The 21,253-nt window shown below is 41.4% G+C and overlaps 1 protein-coding gene across 1 annotated transcript in view; it reads left to right on the top strand.

Moving 5' to 3' along the window:
* cdyl (chromodomain protein, Y-like) overlaps positions 1–21,253 on the top strand; it is a 233,207-nt gene that overhangs the window by 162,582 nt on the left and 49,372 nt on the right. Inside the window, exon 2 of the mRNA XM_038796640.1 lies at positions 12,890–13,556. Within this exon, the coding sequence (XP_038652568.1) occupies positions 12,890–13,556 (667 nt within the window). The remainder of the gene's footprint in view (positions 1–12,889; positions 13,557–21,253) is intronic.

The raw sequence follows: 21,253 nt of genomic DNA, 5'->3' as shown, positions 1-21,253 counted from the left end.
GATATTTGTTTTCTGTATGAACTGCATCTTATAAAAATTCTCCTAAATCTTGCTGAATCACAATAAAGGACTGAATATTAATTTACAAAATATTTCACTGCGCAAATACGCCGACTACATGGCATAATAACAAATATTTTAATAGCTCTGAGCGCTCTGCAGTGGCAAGATGGGTGATTGTAAATTTTGCCACCGTGAGCATCAATCTCACTGTCAGTGCATCCCTCCATATTTTTCGGCACAAGTGGTAACGCACTCTCCTTTCAATCAGAAGGTTGACTGTTTCAGCACCAGTTCCGTGCTGAGCTCGTGCCATGCTGTTGCCATCTTTTAGCTGAGGCCCCGTTGGCCCCTTCAGTGTGACATAAAGATCCTATGGCACTATTTTAAAGAGGAGCAGGGCGATATCCCTATGTGCGGATTTTCCATGGTGGGTTTGGTAGTTGGTAGACGCGGTTGATCATCAATCCCGACGGCCCACTGTATCTGACGCCAGGCCAAAAACTTTTAAAGGGATTAAAAACTGGATGGGAAAAGCAGTCAAACAACCCCCATCCCAAAGAAGACACCCCTCCCCCCTGACCTCAGCCTCTCTAGTCCAGCACAAGCACCTACCCTGACCCCCACCTCCCATGAAGGACCCCCTCGGTACCCTGGGGGCTGGTGGGAGTGCTTTGTCGACAATCGTGAGAACCACAGCCAAAGATTGTGGTCTAAAAGTTAGTTCACAGCCTGAAACTGATGCAGGAAACAAACCTTGTTCCTGAAAGGATGAACATGAGGCACATAATGGACCTCCGACCGTATACCCTCGAATTGACAAGTTGCAGGAACAGTGTCACAGTGGTTAGCACCACTGCCTCGCAGCACCAGGCTCCCAGGTTCGATTCCCAGCTTGGGTCACTGTCTGTGCGGAGTCTGTACGTTCTCCCCATGTCTGCATGGGTTTCCTCCGGGTGCTCTGGTTTCCTCCCACAATCCAAAGATGTGCAAGTTAGGTGGATTGGCCATGATAAATTGCCCTTAGGTTGGGTGAGGTTACTGGTTTACAGGGATGGGTTGAGGTGTGAGCATGGGTGGTGTGCGCTTTCCAAGGGCTGGTGCAGACTCGATGGGCCAAATGGCCTCTGCACTGTAAATTCTATCTTTGGGATATTTATCCTTCAATCAACATCATAAAAACAGATTGTCTGGCCATTATTGCAGGAGCTTTTTGTAAACTAATTGCAGCATTTCTGATCATGTTGTATAATGGCAGAGTGGCGCAAAGAGTCACTGGTGAATGAAATGATGGTCCAAGTTACTTCATATTGCCTCCTTTTTTTTGTGCTGTTCAAGATTCTGAATGACGTGTAGAAGAGTACTTATTTTTATTCCTGAACTTTTTATTCCTGCTAATTCCATGCTTGCTGTAGCTGTTTGAAACTAACTCCGTTTTTCTAGTCTTGTAAAAAAATATTTGAAATTAGACTAAAATTTGCAAATGGTACCTTTTTATTGTTTAATGCTATTAGTTTATGGCTTCCATAAAAGTTTTTAGTTTCTGGTTTCAAAATTAAACATTTTCAGCATGACCTGTGTAAATGCTAAAGTTTGCTGCACGTTTTGCCTTTCCCAATGTCTATGTGACACAATAATACACATGCCCTCCTCGATCTCAAAAATAACTGCACATAAGAAGCACCTAATTGGTTGTGAAGTTGGGTTTTCTGAAGTCTTGAAAGGTGCTATATAAATTCAAATTATTTTTATCAAAGGTAAAATCTTGAACCTTGGAATGATTTTAGTAATAAAATAGTAGACATTCCTGACTTAATTGCTTGCCACTGACCCTGGTTCTGACTTTGCTTTTGGAATGTGTGCAATGTGCGCTATGATCGCTGCCCAGACAACCGACAGGTGTTCCGCTTGACCTACCACATTCTGCAGACCAGGTCATCTTCCTTGTTGGGCTGGAAATGTGTATTGAGCAAAATATTTCTTCTTCTAAATACACTTCAAAAACTCTTCTTCCTCTCTGTCCTTTACACTTACCAACACAGTCTACAAGGATAATTAACCCCCTCGCCAATTATAACTGCTTTATAGTATGTGATTCTCTCCAATTTTGCTCCTTTATATCTTTCCCACTGCTTGATGGCCTTGTAGTATGCACTCAGTAGTGCCATTGTTTCTTAGCTCCAACCAAATTGATTTTTACCTTGATCCCTTCTGGACATCCTTTCTTCTCCAGCCCTGCAATGTTCTCCTTGATAAATTCTACCCCATCTTTCTTTCCCCATCCTTACTGAACACCTTAGATCCAGGAATTTTATCCAGTCCTGACCCTTTTTGCGCTAGTTCCCTTTCGCCACAACATCATAATCTGGTTAATTGCACCTGCAATTGTATGTAAGTATGCACCTTACATACTTGCACCCTAAACCTAATGTCGATCCCATTTTAAAAAGTTGTATCTAAAGTTTTACCCATTGCACACTTTGTCTGATGCCAGATGGTCCTTCCGATTACAATTTTAACAATTGGTTAAGGAAATTACATGTGTGATGTTTTATGTCAGGGTCCGCACGCTTTTTGCCCTGTTTATGTGTTATTAAGCAGAGTTATCCGCATCTGCAGGAGATTATAATTTAAATCACGGAGTAATCGCGCTCCGTACTAACCAATTAACAGCTCGAAGGTGACACTGTAAAGATTCTATGCCACCCGCCTTACAAAGTTAACGGGAACCTTTTATCGCGAAGGTTTCAAGTAATAACAAGGACCATGTTGGCATCGATATCTCTTTACCTCTTTCAAATCATCACAGCTTGAAACATAATTTTTAAAGTCAAAGTCTGAAAAAATGAAATATGAATTCTTTCCCTCTCTCTCTTATCTATCTCTCTCCCTCTCTACATAACTCTGTCTGTCTTTGGAACTCTTGTTGCTCTTTCTCTTTATCTGCCTACCTCTCCATCTCTGCCTCTCCCTGACTCGCTCTCTTTCGCTCTCTCTAACAGTTCCTGTCTCTCTCTCTCTCCTTCAATCTCTTCCTCTGTCTCTCTTTCTCTCTCTTGGATTCAGCCCTTGTCCTTGCGGACAAATTTTGAACAAAAATTTTTCATTCTCTTTCGAAAACTTTATCTGTGTTATTCCATTTAAGTCAATTTGCACTGATTAATCTTAGAGGCATTAGCTGTTCTCTGAGATGTATTTCTTCGTTTGTCAATTCAGAAAAGACCAACTGTCTGCTGAAATGGTTAATGTTTCCTGCAGAATCTTAGGGGCGGAGAACTTGGCGTGATGCCATTTACGTCTTTTCACGCAATCTAAAAACTTATTCATATTTCAATTACTCTTATTTGTAAAGTTACTTTCTTTTAAACTGATATAGTGTGAACTGAACAACTTTGGGAACATTTGCAAGAGGAATTATGAATGTTTTTCCATTAGTTTAAAAACAATTCGAGTACGCATTTTGTTGTCCTTCATAAGAACCACTTGTTATCATAATAAGGCCAGTACAACATTCCAAGCAGTAGTTAGTTAACATCATCTGATCTACTAAATTTCATGCAAAAGAAATGTTAAAATCCAGTCATTATTCCCAGCATGTTTCTAAATTGGAAACTCATTAACTTCACTTCTATAATTTCCTTATTGTGGATCGTTTAATCAACACCTTTTAGTCAATTATCATGTTTTCCGTAGAGAAGGGTTGTTCGATATTTACGGCTTGCGTCTGTGACCGAGTGCGTGTCGCTAAGGGGGATACGTTAGCGGGAGTTTCATTGGTAATGGGATCAGAAGTGGGAGTCAGGACTTGGGAAAGTGAATTGTAAAATCGGGGAGCGCAAAATGAGGGTGGGGTCCAGGGTTCAAATTCTCCTTGTCTTCCGTATCGCTTGAATATGGGAACATCGGCATGCCAGAGCAACTGGGAGGATCCTCCTTTCCTATAATCTTATTGGCCAGTCCTACTTTTCTGCTAACAGGAGGTTTGTTATTGCCAGATTGCTTTTTTTAGTGTTTTGATTGTTTTCTATCCCAAAGCTCACATTACAATTTAAAGTCTTCCAATCTTCGCTTTAACCGTTCACACACTCATTAATATCTCTTTTTGCGGGCGTAATCTCTCCAACTCATTGTGATTGTTCGTTGCATTAAGTGGACTTTTTTTTCCACTGTAAAATTAAACAATTTGAAACCGGCATTTTTTTCTCCAGATTGCTTTTTTTTCTGCATCAATGCTATTGTCAAAGTTCCAAGATCCCTGTGTTACCTAGTGGCCAGATATCGTTACCTAATTTATTGTTTAAAGCAGCACTGCAGACAGTCTTCGAATATTACGTTCTTGAGAAGGGGTTTCTAAACACATGAAAAATAGAGGGGAATTGCCCCTAGCTTTGTCTGAAGTTTGTTCCATAATGTCAGTAAAAATGTGCCCCTGGCAAAAAAAACACTCAAACAAAATTTCTGGTACCAAATCAAATTGGAGGGTCCTTGACCCCAAAAAATTACTGACAGGGTCCCTGACCCGAAAAAATTATTGACAGGGTCCCTGACCCCAAAACTTAATCAAAGGGTCCCTGACCCAAATTTATTGACAGCCTGTATAAATCTGATGCGGATGAAAAACGAAATCAACAAGGTCCCTGACCTGCGGCTAATTACACAAAGAAAATGTACTCACAGTCAAATTTAGATTCGAGAACCGTCACCTGTTTAGTTACTTCCGTCAGGGATGAGGGGTCGCAGCACAGATCCGAGAGAGAGAGAGACCAAGGTCAATCTTACCTTGTGCCGGCGTCCGTCTCTGTACTCCGGTCATGGCTTTGATCACTTTTTCTCAGTCCCTCATGGAAGCTCACTTCAGGATATTGGATTTTTTTCTCGCAGCGCCAAATGTTGTATTTTATATTTTCCCCGCGTCTTGACTGTGATAGTGAAATTCAAACATCATTCATTAGGTAAGCAAAACTGAACTTTATTTCCGAATTAGAACTGACTGCTAGCAGTAAATGGCTGATACTTGGAGTCGGAAAGCAGTCAATTACAAACTGCTGAGTCCGTCCCAAGTCTGCGATATTACAGGAAAAGAAGGCGATTCTTATACATTATAGGATCAAGATAACATGAATACAACTTGGTTAGGAATTTGATCGAAAGTAAAACATAAGTAATAATCGTTACAATGGCGTCACCTTGCTGACCTTTAGGGGACTTGAGTTTCATATAATTATCTTGTCTTTGTTTTAAGAAAGGGAAGAAGTTGTTTAGGAACAGGAAGAAATAGTTGTTCAGCTTGTTATGTATTCTAGTTTCTAGTTTCAAGCCTTATCTAGACTCTCAGAGTCACCCAGTTCCCAGGACATGCTGTCTGTGTATTCTGTATCTTAGGTTAAATTCAATTGTACCTAGAAGACTTGACTAGTTTTCCCATCATGCCATTATTTGCTTCACACAATACCACATGGACACCCAGGACCGCTCCCCCATCCCCGTAACCTAACCTGCACATCCCTGGACACCCAGGTCCACTCGCCCATCCCCAAACTAACCTACACATCCCTGGACACTAAGGGACAATTTAGCATGGCCAATCCACCTAACCTGTGGGAAGAAATCAGAACATCTAGAAAAAACCCACGCAAACGTAGGGAGAATGTGCAAACCCTAGTCACCCAAGGCTAGAATTGAACCTGCGTCATTGGCACTGTGAGGGAGCAGTGCTAACCACTGTGCCGCCATATTGCCCGATGAGGTTAGAGTTACTCCTGTTTGCTAGTCACCTTCCTGGCTCTCTAAAATTTGTCTGTCGACCTTCAACCTCTTTCTTCTCTTCTCCTCCCCCCCCCCCCCCCCCCCCCCCCCCCACTTGCACACTGTTGACTTTACCTCCATCCACCTTCATGCACTATTCCCATGTCCTTTAGTTGATTCCCTTAGTATCCAAAAATCAGTTGAGCTCTGTCTTGAATATAGTGTGTGAGCATCCACAGCTCTCTAGGGTAGAGTTCCAATGATGTGTAACCCTTTGAATGAAGAAATTTCACATGTTATTTGAGGTGGCTAGTCCCTTATTCTGAGACTGTGACCTATGTTTCTAGACTCTCTAACCAGAGCAAACATCCTTCCAACATCTACCTTGAAGATTTTTTTATTTTAATGAGATCACGTCTCATTCATCTAAAAAAGCACTCTGAAACATGAGCCTAGCCTACTCCTCTCTCCTCATAGAACAGTGCGCTCCCCTTCCACTCAGGAATGAAGCAACAGAACGTTTAATGCACTGCCTCTTAAGCAAGTGAATCTTTCCTTCAGTAAGTAAACCAGAACTTGACACAGTCAATACTCCAGGAGTAATGCCCTGGTTAGGTTAGCAGGTGGGAGAGGTGGTTGTTTTAAGCACATATAAATAACATTAAAAATCAGGCAAACAGTGCACGAGTATTAAAGGCAAATGGTTTGGAATGATATCAAGAACAATAATTTTAATCATCCCAAGGTAGGCTGGAATAAAGATCAAAATAGCAGATTCGGCTGGAATAAAGATCAAAGTAGCAGATTCTAATTGACCTGAAACATTTGTTTCTTACTTCACAGATGTTCCCTGACTTGCTGAGCTTTCTTCAGCATTCTTTAGATAGGTACAGTCATTGCTGTAAAGAAAGAGGGACTATAAGTTTAAACATGAGAGATTTGGAGCAGATGATGGGGGAAAAACATCTCGCAAGTCAACATTCAGACCAGTTTTAGGCAGAAACGTATTTCAGGAATCAAGATAGAATGGAAAGGTGGAGCAATCAAAAGGGATATTGAAACTAGGTGGGTATACGAAATTGGAGATACTTCCTCATGTAGGTGGTGACTTAACAAGGACTAGCTTGCTTCTGTATTCTACATACTGTCTGACCAGATCTGGATTACACAAATGTTCATAGTTTGTTTGAGATTCAGACCCGGCATTGCAAAACAATTCAGAAGGATGGAGTGGGAAGAGAAACGTATATACAACATTTGTGTGATCTGAAACTCTCATCTAGGTTCTTTGATGATTACACCATACATTGGAGGATGTTTAAAATAGTGCATTTAGCACGTGCACTGCAACGCTCCTATCTAGAATAGAGAAAGCTATGGTGATTTTCTGCACATGGTTTGCTGAAGAAGCAACTTCTAATCTGAAGCATTGATGTTGCTATGGCTGCCTTGTTACTTCACCTAGTATCCTTGTTTCTTTTGTCTATGGCTTGACTATAGATCCAACTGTTGTGTAGATGTTGAATCTAGCAACTTGTCACCAACTTAAAAACAATGCAGGAAAATTTTCAAGTATGCACTCATTTGTTGCTTCCCCTGATATTGGTAAACTTACGATTGTCCTGATGAGTGCAAGACTAGAAGATTTGACTAAATGTATTTTTCAGCAACGCAAGATTTTTTTAACCAAGCCACTATTTGTACACCTGAGACAGAGGTACAACAAAGACTAAATTCGGGATATCAACAACATAGTTCAGGTAAGTTAACCAGTAAGCTAGCTATCTAATTTCTCCAAGACTCTTTAGACCCAAGGTTCTACCAGTTTTCATTTCCAAACATATAGATAATGCTAAAGTGAGACACCATTTCACAACTAAGCGAGTATTTATGGGAGATGAAATGGAACAGATAGTGTTGCCAATTTACGCCGTGCCTCAAACTGCGCTTGGTTTGAGGTGTGCAAATTTTTGTTTCTTTTGTGATCCGCTTATGCTAATATATTGTTTCAATAGACGACCGCACCATAAAATGTCCATTTGAAACACATCTGCACCATAAACTCCAGTGGAAGCAGTTTGACAATGCAACAAACAACACCACTAAACACAACAACATAACAAATTTACCTGGCCCATGTACTTTCAGAAAGCAAAGGGTTTGTTCTTGTGTATGATTTAAATTTTGTGCCTCATCCCAAGTCAGAAAGAAAGAGGTATTTGTGGAGTTCAAACTCCTCTACTCCCAACTGTCCTGCCGAGGGTCTACTGAAGATGCGGAATCCTTGAAAGCACGCCTAGCTGCCAATGCACCCATTTTGTGGGATTCCAAATCATCTGTCTGATTTTTTTTTTTGTATGCCGCATTGCAAGACCTTGAGACCAACCTGGACATGCACATCAGTAGTAAATCTGGCAATGGGATGGGAATAATCATCCTTAACAACGTGACTATGTCAACAAAAAGCATACCGGTCTTGATGGCCAGGCTCTGGCTCGAAAGTATGCTAAAAATCGCTTGCTGGACTTGTGAAAGAGCGATGAGGTGCCACACGATATATGGCAGGGTTCATCCTCATGGCTCGCTGCATCCACATATGCGCTTCCCAAGATACACAAGTGATGTCCCTTTATGCCTTGCCTTATCTATGACTGGTTCTACACAACATGAATTCGCCAAATGGTCGGGTGAATTGTTACAACCAGTTTTCAGCAGCTTTTCCAGATACATGGTGGAGGATTCCTTCACATATGTGAAGACCATACAGGAATGGCATATAATGCTGTGTCCATTTGCTCATTTTACATTGTTAGTGTATTCACCAATGTCCCACTTAAGAAACCATAGATATTTGCGTTACAGCACCTTAATTATGGTCATCTAGGCCCACCACCATTGCTTGTATCAATATCCATTGAGATTATGAACTCCATGACTCTCGCAGTTGAATTCAGCTTTAACGATACCACATTTCCCCAAATTTATGAAGTTGTCGTGGGATCTCCTCTAGGCCCAGCACTAACAAACACCTGTTGAATTTCATGAGTCCTTGATGGAATGACACTCAAGCTCCTTGCATATTTCCATATGTGGGTGTTACAATAGATGTTGCTGCGGATTTAAACATAGCGAATAATTTCCTTGCATGTCTTGATGGGCTCCAATCTGTGTTCAAATTCACTTTTGAAATGGAACAGTCCAATGAACTCCCTTTCCTTGATGTACTAGTTGCGAAATCTGCCAGCGGGTTCTCTAACATGATCTACCTCAAACCTACCTTCACTGGTCAATGCACATGTTTGGATTCTTTCAGTTCTATGCATTATTAAAATTGCCCTTATTGGCAACTTCATCATTAATAGGGCCTGAGCCATTTACTCACCATGCAAGCTTGATGCTGACGTAGAATGCATCCAAGACATCTTGCAGGATAATGGCTATCCTGGTTTGATCATTTTGTGCTGTGTATCACGCAAACTCATGGACTGACCTAAGCTGTCGGTTTTGGCCCTGAAAAGTGCCCGAGTTCCCTGGAAAGGCAAGGCATCTCAAAAATTTGACCCAACAGGTGAAGCTAGCTGCTTCACGCTGTTGGTTTCTAGTAGTCTCATAAACAATATTTGCCACTAACCAGATGCTGCCATCAAGCCAAAAAGGTGTTCTACTTATCACACAAATGAGTAATGTGCTTCATGAACTTCAGTGCCAGTGTGATGTTATGTAGGCCATATGTCACAAAGACTGGCGAATCATCATATCAAGCATTAGGTTCCTTCCACAATTAGTGGCAGGTGAGAACATACCCTGACCAACCAGCCCATGCGTGCAAAACAGTATCCAGAATTAGATGTGATTCCACAATTGGGCTAAATCTATAATAATCCTCAGTGTGCTAAAAATTACACTGACCAGTGCATTAGTAAAGCTCCCAGTGTGGTGCATTTGTGTGTGTTGAAGTTACATAAGTTAATACACAGTACCCTATTCTTTGCAGACAGAACATGTACACACGTTGCACTTGCTTCAGGTAAATAAAATAAATGATAGACATTTACTGGTTCATTCCACACGGAAATCTCTTGACTAATTTATCAAGCTGCCTGGTTTAAATTTCAAATAATGCTTGGCAGTTGACTGTCCATCACCATCAACTGGTGCATTCTCCATGGCACCACCTCTATCAATCTGAATCCATATTAATTGTTGGGGATAGCTGAGACACTGATGATTGGAAGCCATGGTATGAAACTGAACAAAGACCATAAACTCTCTTGGTAAAGAGCAACCTAATGGGTATGATTCAGCACCAGGCGCAATCATTGAATTGCGCGAGTCATTCGACTCATTCCGCCTATCATGATCTGGATCTCTCCCTCACTGGACAAGATGCAGGTCTGCATATTTAAATCAGCCTAATGGATCATTTATATACCCGGATGCAGGATTCACACAGCACCCGGGACTCGACAGCCACACCTGGGAGACCTCGACAGCGCACCATCAACCAGGCGTAACGGCGGGTGAGGGGGGGGCAGCCATTGGAGACTCCCAGGTGATCGGGGCGGGGCAAGGTGGTACCAGGTTAGAACTGGCATGGGTTGGGCTTTGGGGGGGGGGGGGGGGGGGGGGGGGGGGGGGGTTCACAGGCATTGGCTGCCCTGTCCTTACTGCTCTCCCCACCCCAACGTTGGTAATCAAAATGCCGTGCTGATCTCCACACAGCCGTTTCTACTGCCGAGATCACCTCGCCAGCAGGAAATCTGTCTTCAGCGTGGCCTCAGCAGAGAGAAATCCCCTGATGCCAAAAAAAGGGCAAAGTGCCGTTGAATAATGGGGTGCTTCTTGGTGCTGCAGCCTCTGAGAAACACCTCTCTAAACATCCCTGACCGTGGACTAAGTCTGCTGAATCGCGCCCAGTGTCTTGATTTTGACTTCACCGACAAGCTTGGATTCTATTAACAAGGGCAACTGGAAGCATCAGTGGCGAGATGAATCAAGCTAATGTTTTGGGGCTGCCAGACCTGCTGAGTATTTCCAATATTTTCTGTTTCTATTTCAGAATTCCAGCAACCACAATATTTGCTTTTGTAACAGTCACTGATGCTTGTGCTATCCATCATGTTGCAATCTTAATTTCTGCCTGTGCCTCCCTACCTCGCTCCCTCTGCTCCAGGCAAGTCCTGATCACTTTCCCCAGTGGCTTCATCCCCTCAGCTTTTGGCATGTTGAGCTCCCAGTGGGATGTAGGGAATATAGCAAATAATGGCACCTTTTCAGGGACGCTTCACAACAAAGACAACAGAAGATTTCAGTTCATTGTATCTTGATTAAATCATATGTTTGGTTTTATTGCAAGTTACTTTTTTGAATAGTATTCCAACTTGAACCCGTTATTCTGAACATTTTTGATCAGACAAATCCTGCAGGAAAGGCTTTTACTGATCCATTGAGTAATTCAGTGAGGCAGATGCAATTCGATGTGGATTTATGTTGTAGTAACTTGCCAAAAAATACAGGTAAACCCGGAATAAATCCATATGATCTACTAATTGTTTCCAGTGTTCTCCAATTTTATTTTTAGTAATGGGCTAGGTTGCCGATAAGCAGGATATGAAAGCATAGGAGCGAGTGCGGATACGATTCGCAAAAAATGGCTCTGGGGAATTTGAGACCGTTTCCTTGGAGAAAAGAAGGTTGAGAGGAGATTTGTTAGATGTATTCAAAATCCTGAGGTGTCTCTGTCGAGTAGATATGGAAGAACTATTCTCACTCATGGAAGGATTGAGAACGAAAGGGCACAGTTTTGAACTAATTGTCGAGTTTTGAACTATTTGGCAAACAAATCAATTTTCATACAGAGAATTGTTACGGTCTGGAACACACTACCCAAGACTGGTGGAGGCGGGTTCAATCAATGGGGAATTGGACTGTTATCCTAAAAGGAAGAATGTGCAGGGTTACAGGAAGACAGCGTGAGAATTGTTAATGCTCATTCTTAGAGCTGTTACAGACTATGTGCCTAGCTGAAACCTTCACTATAACAATTCTGTGCATCTGTGAAGTTGAGTACAGAAAGGGCCACACTGGGCAGCATGGTGGTGCAGTGGTTAGCACAGCTGTCTCAATGCCGAGGTCCCAGGTTCAATCCTGGCTCTGGGTCACTGTCCGTGTGGAGTTGCACATTCTCCCGTTTTTGTATGGGTTTCGCCTCCACAACCCAAAGGTGTGCGTGTAGGTAGATTGGCCACGTTAAAATGCCCCTTATTGAAAAAAAATGAATTGGGTACTCTAAATGTAAAAAAGAAAAGAAAGGGCCACACTGTGTTTATCCTTCCAATAGTGATCATAATGCACTGAAGAGCAGAAATAAAGAAGAATATATGGAATAATGAGTGAAGTCCTGGGGAAGATTTGAAAACGTTGGGGTTGATCCCTTTAGAAGAGAGGAATTCAAAACTATGGAGTGGATTAGGAGAGGTGCACCAGGCAAAGGGGAGAAATATCACATGTCACTAAGGGCAAGGGTTCAAATATCTGGGGGCAAATTGAAAGTTAGACAGCAAGAAGTTAAATTAGATGGCGGATAATAGACCTTTGAAAAGTTACTGGTTCAAGTAGTTTAGATACTTTGGAGAAGCAATTGACTAATATTTGGAGCAGGAGGTTTGAAGGATATGGTGGGAAGATAGTGAGAGAGGGGGGTTTGGGCGTCAGACAGTTTGCATTGGTCTTTCCAGTCTGTGTGTTTCTATTCTCCTTGTAATGTGGGTGAGTATGATTATCATCAATCAAAAAGGGTTGTGCATTTTGAGCCTCATGATCTCTTTCTGCTGCTAAAATTATTTGTATTTTTATTTTGTTCACGATATATTCTAGTGCTCCAACTATTGTATAATTGTAAACTACTGTATTTCCCATGCATGTTTTTACATTTTGTTACTACACCAGATCTCATAGTACATTTCCTTAACAGATTATAATCCGATTGTGGAAATGTTCAATAAAATCTGGACACAATTCTAGACTTCGTCCTTTACCAACGTTACGGCTTTATTATTGGAAGAGTAGAGTTAACCCTCATTATTTAGCGCCTAACCCACAGCAAGTTCTGTGTCACTGATTCCTTTGTTTCCTGATTTAATAGGTAGAGAGAATTGTGGCCAAGAGGAAAAATAAAAAAGGGCGAACAGAGTACTTGGTCCGGTGGAAAGGTTATGACAGTGATGATGACACATGGGAACCAGAACATCATCTGGTGAACTGTGAGGAGTATATTCTGGAGTTTAACAGGCAGCACAGTGATAAACAGAAAGATGGACCTTTTTCCAGAGCAAACAAACACGCTCTAAACAATGCTCGAAAACAGATTTCCCGGTCGACCAACAGTTCTCTATCAAAGTCTTCTCCCCGATCACCTGGAGTTGGTAAAGACAGTGATTCAAAAAGCTCCAGCCAATTCTTGTCAAGTCACCAGAAATATCGAAAAACCAGCTCACAGACTTTCTCCAGTAGGAAGACCATGGACCTTACTAAATCTGGCATCAAAATCCTAGTTCCCAGAAGCCCTCTAAAGAATAGGATAATTCTTGATGGTTTTCAGGATACCTCAACAGATAGATTTGGGCATATGACACAGAATCCAGACTCTGTAGCACCAGACCTAGCTATTGAAAAGCCGTTTGGAGCTTTGCTTGTCCCTGGAACAGAGCGAGCCAGAATGGGAACCAGACCAAGGACACAACCATTATCACCCCAGCTGCAACTGCCAGTGACGGGAGCAACAGCTTCAGCATTATCATTCAATGGAAAAGGTAAGTGTAAATGTGTTTGCATTACTGTATATTAATTTTTGTAAAAAGCTGAACAATTGACCATTGAAAAATTGGTGCAACAGCTCCATATGAATTATCAATTATTTCAAAGCCTTGAGGTTACATTCTGTAAAGCTACCAAATAACAAAATCCATTCCAGTATATTTCCACCCAAATAACTGCAGGTTTATTTACCCAATCTCTCATCCATTGCCATAGTGGCATCTCGGCATTCTAAGTAAAAATTTTGCTTTTACCATCCATAATACATACTAATAGAATTATACATTTTAAAAAGCAAGGATCCTCTTCCTCCGATCAACAAGAATAAACTGTGTAGTTTGTGCTGATTCTTTCTGATGACCCACCATGCATGCCATCAGTATGATCATATTGGCTGATAAAACACTTTGGAATACAATTAATCTAGTTTCTGTACCCTATTCCTTTTTTGTGTTGAAATGTACTGGAATTCGGATACAGTATGAAAGATTGTGCTGAGCATTTCATGCATTTATGTCAAAAATAAAACTAAAATCTTTTTATCTTTTGGATATTTGATATTGAATGCAGTGTACCATAAATGCAATGCACCTCAGGTCATCTGACATTCAAGGAACATCCATTGGTAGCAACTATTGAAATTTACACCAAACCTCCAATTGCAGTCAGATTGCAAAGAGATTGGAGTAAGATTGGCTGCTGTTCTTGCAGTGGCAAAATAAAATTGCTGATCATCATCTTATCTGTAGTTTTGTCAAACTAATTCTTAAAGGTATTCTATTCAGTGCTACAAGTTGCTAATGTAATCATATTTATTTAAGCATTGGTGATTCTGTGGTATTTGGTCTGATTGGGTATTTTGACCATGATTGTATAAATGATGTATCTTATTAAGTCGAGGTGTATGCATTTTGAACTATATGATATATGACAGTTTACGTTCAGATATCCTTAACCTACAAATTTATGAATCTACAAACGTATATGATCGGTTTCGCTTACTCTCAATGGAAAGATCCATGTGTCATCGTAATCTCCACACACATTTCAGATTCAGCAGTCTCCTTTTCTTATTTCCCAGGTTCATTGTCATTTCTCCCCATGCCTTTTACAATATGAACTTTGTTATATGTCGTCATTTCATTTTTAGATTTTGTATTTTTTTCCTTTTTATATGATCCCAAACCTTTCATTACCCCAACACCAAATTAATTTTCAGACTGTCACTTCTTCCAAGTTGTCTGTTTTTTTTAATGGAATTTATTTCTTCTGCTGAGTAATGTTAGTGAAGAAGTCGGTGCAAGTATTGAGGGTATTTCTCCACTACCGTTTTTATTTCAGTAGTATTCAAGATCGGGGGACAATATGTACTCCCTTTGCTCTGCTGCTTGATTAATTTGTGGCAAACCCTCTCCTCAAAAACCATTTTGGGTACAATTGTATTTGAAGATAAAAGGACACTCTCTAATCCACTATATTACAGTGAGCTAACACAATGTCCTTTGCACCTCTGAGGATCTATATTTAATTTAGCCTGCAATGATGGGGTGTAGGCAGCAATGCCCCCTATTCAAATGAATTTAGGCTGTCATGTTTTATAAGGCATAAACTTGAATTAATAATAATCTATACCCTCACAAGTAAGCTTACATTAACACTGCAATTAAGTTACTGTGAAAAGCCCCTAGTCATCACATTCCGGCGCCTGTTCGGGTACACAGAAGGAGAATTCAGAATGTCCAAACTACCCAACAGCACGTCTTTCTGGACTTGTGGGAGGAAACCAGAGCACCCGGAGGAAAACCACGCATACACAGGGAGAACATGCAGACTCCGCGCAGACAGTGACCCAAGCCGGGAATCGAACCTGGGACCCTGGCGCTATGAAGCAACAGTGCTAACCACTATTGAATTAGGTGTTTTAGATAGTGCATGGATTTGAGAAACACTGTTCATGAAATTAGTTTTTCTCATTCAATGCTCCAATCTTTCAAGTATCTTCATTTATATCTTTGTGCAAAACCTGGAATAAAAATCAATTTACTTTATTTTAAGCGCTTTACATTGACAAATGATTTGTAAAACCATGTTCTCATTACACTCCACAAACCTAAATAGTCAAAAGTATAAAATGATTGCCACCAATAAAGACACAACAGTTTTATTATATTTTTAGGTCCAAGTCTCATGCCAAAGTGTAGTCGGGTTATCTGTTATTAGAACTTTGCCAAATTCATCTGATCAGCCACCAAAACGGTTTCCCAACAAAATCATGCCCTGTGTCTTGGAGTAGCCAATGATCACTGCCTTTATTCTGCTGCACTCCCACACTTACCCCCCTCAACTTTTTATTCATCTGAGTTTAGCTGTGCTATGACTTGTTCTCCAGATTCTCGATAGAAATACTGGTTCAAAATGCAGCATTGCTGCATCAGTCAGCTAGGTTAATTGTTGTTGTTCAATCAATTGTATCCTGTAAGCATTGATCGAGGAGGACTGTTTTTGTTAAGTTAATGATGACAATATGAAACCGTTTCTTTCACAACTTATCTGATTTGCAAAGCAAATGGAATACAATTGTAGAAACAATAGAATACATAGATTAAGTGTAGCTAATTCTCCCGTTAATTTGTTCCGTCATCTTTCTCCAACTTTCTTGTAACATGACGCCCTAATTCTGTAATGCTGATTTATGCAGTAAGGCCTGGACAACATTCAGACTTGGGTTTATAAGTGACAAGTAACATTCATGCCATGCAAGTGCCAGGCAATGACCATCACCAACAAGAGGGAATCAAATCATCTCCCAGTGACATCATCACTGAAACCCCCACTAACAACATTCTGGGGTTATCATTGGCCAGAAACTTAACTGGACCAGCCATCTGAATAAAAGGTCGGGCTGGGAATTCTGTGGCAAGTAACTCACATTGACTCTCCAAAAGCCTACCAGACACAGAGTGTGATGGAATACCCTCCACTTGCCTGGATGAGCTTCACACCCTCCAGGACGAAGCAGGCTGCTTGATTGGTACCGCCTCCACCACAGATGCACAATGGCGGCAGTGTCTACCATCTGCAAGATGCACTGCAACAATTCACCAAGACTGCTTCGACAGTGCGTCAGGCACCTGCAACCTCAGAACAAGAGCCGCAGATGCATGGAAACATCACTACCTGCAAGTTCGCCCACACCATGCTGATTTGTAACTATATTGCCATTCCTGTCCTGGGGTCAAATTCCTGGAATTGATAACAGCGCTGTGGATGTACCTGCACCTCTTAGACTGCAGCAGTTCAAGAACGTGGCTCACCACCACCTTCTCAAAGGCAATTAGGGATGAGCAATAATCATCCCTAGCCAGTAATGCCCACATCCCGTCAACAAAAAAATAAGTAAATTGGGACAATACCTGACATTGTCTTTATTTCTTAATATTTGGCAATGGAGTTGTGGGGGAAAAAGGGCTATTTTAGAAACATACCTGCTTTTAATTTTAAAAAGCAGTGTTACTACAGTTTACCGCTCTAGTCTGCAAACAGAATTACCCTGCCATCCAAATCAAGGTGGGCCCGAGAAAGAATGCATTAGTATTTTATTTAAAATGATAAATTGGGACAAAAAGGAAATGGATGAACAAATCAAGGACTCTAATTTAATCGGGTTTAATTGCTTTCCCATTTAAATATGTGCAGTAATTTCTTCCCCAATGTCACTGTTGTGGCTGTGTTTCCTCTGTGAACTTGACATCCAGGAATTTATGGCAGCTTTGCAAGTGCACTTATTGCATTATGTCAGGTGTCTCCTGATGGGGGATGAAGTGTATAAATTTGCAATGCAGAAAAACTAACCATAGGGGTTTGATTTAGCTTCAGAGCAGTTTGTGTCCCTGCTGAATTTGAATTCACCTCAATGGTATACTAAAGCCAAATGGGAATTGTTATAAAAATAACATACTGTATTTATTTGTACATTTTGTTTGAAATGGATCATGTAGAGTGGCTGGAAAGAAATCAATTCTGAGGCACATTTGTTCACAAACCAATGAATTAGTTGTGCCATGCAATAGATCAAGTTTGGGCAATTATCTAACAATATTATAAGTGTCTTGAGCTTTACAATTTAATGTAATGGGTCTGCAGGAGATCAGTCGGCCCATCATGGCTGTGCCAGCTCCTTGAAAGAGCTATCCAATTAGTTCCTTTTCCTCAAAGCCCTGCAATTTTCTCTCTAAGATATTTTCCCAGTTTTCTTTGAATGTTCAAGATGTTACCTCACTTTTTTTATATTTCAGATCAGGACAGCTAACCATGCCAAAAAAAATCATTCTCATTCCATCTCCAGTTATTTGCCAATTACCTTAATTAAGTATATTCTCTTTATTGATCCCTTTGCCACTGGAAATAGTTCCTTCTTAGTGATTCCAGTTCCTTAACTCATGTAAAGTCCCCTTTCTATTAAAATCTGCTATCACTCCTTCCTCAAAAATACCCGCTCTTGACTTCCCTGTCCTTGCAATCGCAAACCTCCCATTTCTTCTGAAAAATCCTTGTTGCCTCCCAAATGCATGCTCATTTTTTTCTGACCACTTCTTGTTTGAATCCAGATTTGTGCCCCTGTCACAACAGTAAAATGGCCTTTATCAAAGTCACAAATGAAATCCTGTATGACTGTATAACCATAATAAACTGTTCCTCCCCTGTTGTCTGCAGCTTTTGCACACAACCACACCATCCTCCTGCAGCTCTCCTGCTCCATCACCTCACAGGACTCCCCTCGTCTGGTTCCAATGCAATCTATCCAGTTGGGGCGAATGACTTCTCTGAATACTCCCGTGCTATTACCTCCTGGAGTCCCTTCAATTTTCTCATCTACATTCATGACACCAGCTGAAAACGAATTAGATTCCATGTCTACCATAACAAAGCCCAGTTCTTTTATTTCACCACCTCTCTCGACCTTGCCGCACCTGAATTCCATGCGTTTTGTCCACATCCAGTACCAGATGAGCAGAAACTTTCCTCAGTATTGAGTAGAATTAAGCCATTGGCATTGTCCCTGCCACATACTCATAGTCACAGACTCTAAGCCTTTTCCTTTGCCAATTGTCTGAGGATGAACCAGAACATTTACAATCTACTTCTGTAATATTGCCAATCTCTACCCTTGCCTCAGCTCATCTGTCTTGAAAACCCTCATCCATTGCTGTATTACCTCTAGAGTCAGCAATTCCAGTGCTGTCCTAACTGCTCTACCATATTGCATATTCCTTAAACTTGAGATCATCCAAAACTCTGTCCATATCCTAACTGCACCAATTCCTGTTCACTTATCACCCCTATGCTTGTTAATCTACATTGGCTCCCAATCCAGGGAACATCATAGCCATGATTATTCTGGATTGTCATGATCATTCTGGAACTGTCAAACTCCTCTAACTTCCCTCTGAGGCAGGAATCTGAAAACCTGATGTGTGCTGTACTGTCCACGCTCTCTTTCATTGACTAGTTCTATGCTGTTGTTCTGATTCGAGGGGTTAATTTGTGCATCTTTTGATGGTTTTTCGCCAGAAAACGTGTGGTCAGAGCCTCTGCTATATCCAACCAGACTTCCTTAGCAAACTGGGATGCATTGAGTATTGCCAAACTTTAAGCAAACGTGCTGGTTACAACAATTCAAATTCTCTACTGCTACCTACCAATGAAAGGGAGAATGTGAAACGCAGTTGTCAATGACTTCTCTAGGTTCAAATGTAAACTGCTATGGAGGCTGAAAAATCCAAACCAACCGTAATTTTGTCTTTGTACTTTTAAAGGAAAATAATGGATTAAACATGGTTTTAAAAAATGGATTGTCAGTAATTCAATAGCCAGCCTGTCAATAGTAGCCATTAATTCAGGCTCCATGGTCCGTAAATATGCTCAGTGGAAATAACGAGCATCAGTTTGCCTTCTGCAATGGTCTCAGCCCATCAAACACTAGGACATCTGCAATACAGGCATGAGGAGGGTCTCCATATGGTAATTAAACTGAACAAGATTGATTTATATATGCATCAGAAGCAGATAGGTGTCCAGATAGACAATATGTCCAGACTTGTCAAGGTGCCAAAGTAGGATCAGACCATTATCTTATGGTAGAAAGATCCACCTGAAGCTGAAGAAAGCAATAACCATAAGGTTGCAATGGCCAGTTGCAATGGAGAAATTAAAGGACAAGCACATCAGATTATTTCCTGTTGGATCTCCAACAGATTCAAAATTTTATTTCTGGTCCGGTAACATTGCGAAACAAAAGAGAAATTAGGCGAATACAGAAGTCCGCATCAGGTGGAGGAGGGAATCCAACAAAAACCTTGGATCGCTGGACCCAATTGATGGAAGAAAGAAAGCTGGCGGAGAGCGAGAGGGACCAAGAAAAGAATATTGAGCAAAGACGAGATGACGGTGACAAGTTACAGAAGGCCTGGATACAACCATGAACAGAAGCTGCAGGAGAGGCAAACGAGGATGGATTGAGTTCAAAGGCAGGGAGACACCTGAAGCAGCAAAATCAGAACAACACCAAGACGCTGTACATGATCATATGGGGTATCTCACTGGTACCAGATGCAACATCACTATCGATCAGGGGTAAGGATGGTAGGATGTTATTGACTGCTGAGCAGGAACATGTGGATGGAGCAATTTTGGGCATCCTCAACCAGCTCCACATTAGATTTCGATGATGGCACCACACCACAGCAGCTGAATGCCAGCATGGGAGAAGTTGCCAGGTCAGAAGTCCAAAGAGTTATAAAAATCTGAAGAACCACAAGGCATCTGGGATCGCTGAGATACGAGCAGAGCAATTGAAACATGGCAAGAACATTCAATAGTGCTCCTGGGTCTGTTCAACAAGATTAGGTCTGCAGGAACATCCTGGATGACTGGAGGTGAGCAAACTACCAAAGAAAGGGAAACTCAACAACTGAACAAGCTGGAGAGGCATAACATTGCTGTCAGTACCCAGAAGGTCATCAGAACAGTGGTCCCCAACAGATGAAAGCAGAAGTAGACAGTACTGTTTGTGAAGAAGAGGCAGGTTTCTGAGGTGGCAAATCATGCTGTGAGCAGATCTAAATGCTCAGGAACATCATAGAGCAGAGCTTTGAATATCAGAGGCCACTTCAAGAAAGCTTGTACTATCAGTCACTCGTACTCAGCTGTCTTTGACTTCAATGAACAGTTTCCTGCCCAAGTTCCAGTTTCCACTGTTCCCGTTTCCACTGTTCCTTTAAACTTCAGACTTCCTGGAAACTCCTCTTCATTTCACTAGTTTCCATAACTAGCTGTCCTTAATATTTCTGATGTGGAGATGCCGGCATTGGACTGGGGTGGGCACAGTAAGTAGTCTTACAACACCAGGTTAAACACTGTTTCAAATCACTAGCTTTCGGAGAGCAGCTCCTTCCTCGGGTAAATGAAGCGGTGGGTTCCAGAAACACACATATGTGACTTTAACCTGGTGTTGTAAGACTTCTTACTTAGATTTCTGGCACTGCATTTTCTTCTAGCAAAGCTGAGAGCTGTTCATCCGCTAGCTTCTGTTTAGCACAGGGCTAAATCGCTGGCTTTGAAAGCAGACCAAGCAGGCCAGCAGCAAGGTTCGATTCCCGTAACAGCCTTCCTGAACAGGTGCCGGAATGTGGCG

The sequence above is a fragment of the Scyliorhinus canicula genome, chromosome 5 (genome assembly GCF_902713615.1).
Source record: "Scyliorhinus canicula chromosome 5, sScyCan1.1, whole genome shotgun sequence".
NCBI lineage: Eukaryota > Metazoa > Chordata > Chondrichthyes > Carcharhiniformes > Scyliorhinidae > Scyliorhinus > Scyliorhinus canicula.
This window is presented reverse-complemented; position numbering and strand designations above follow the sequence as displayed.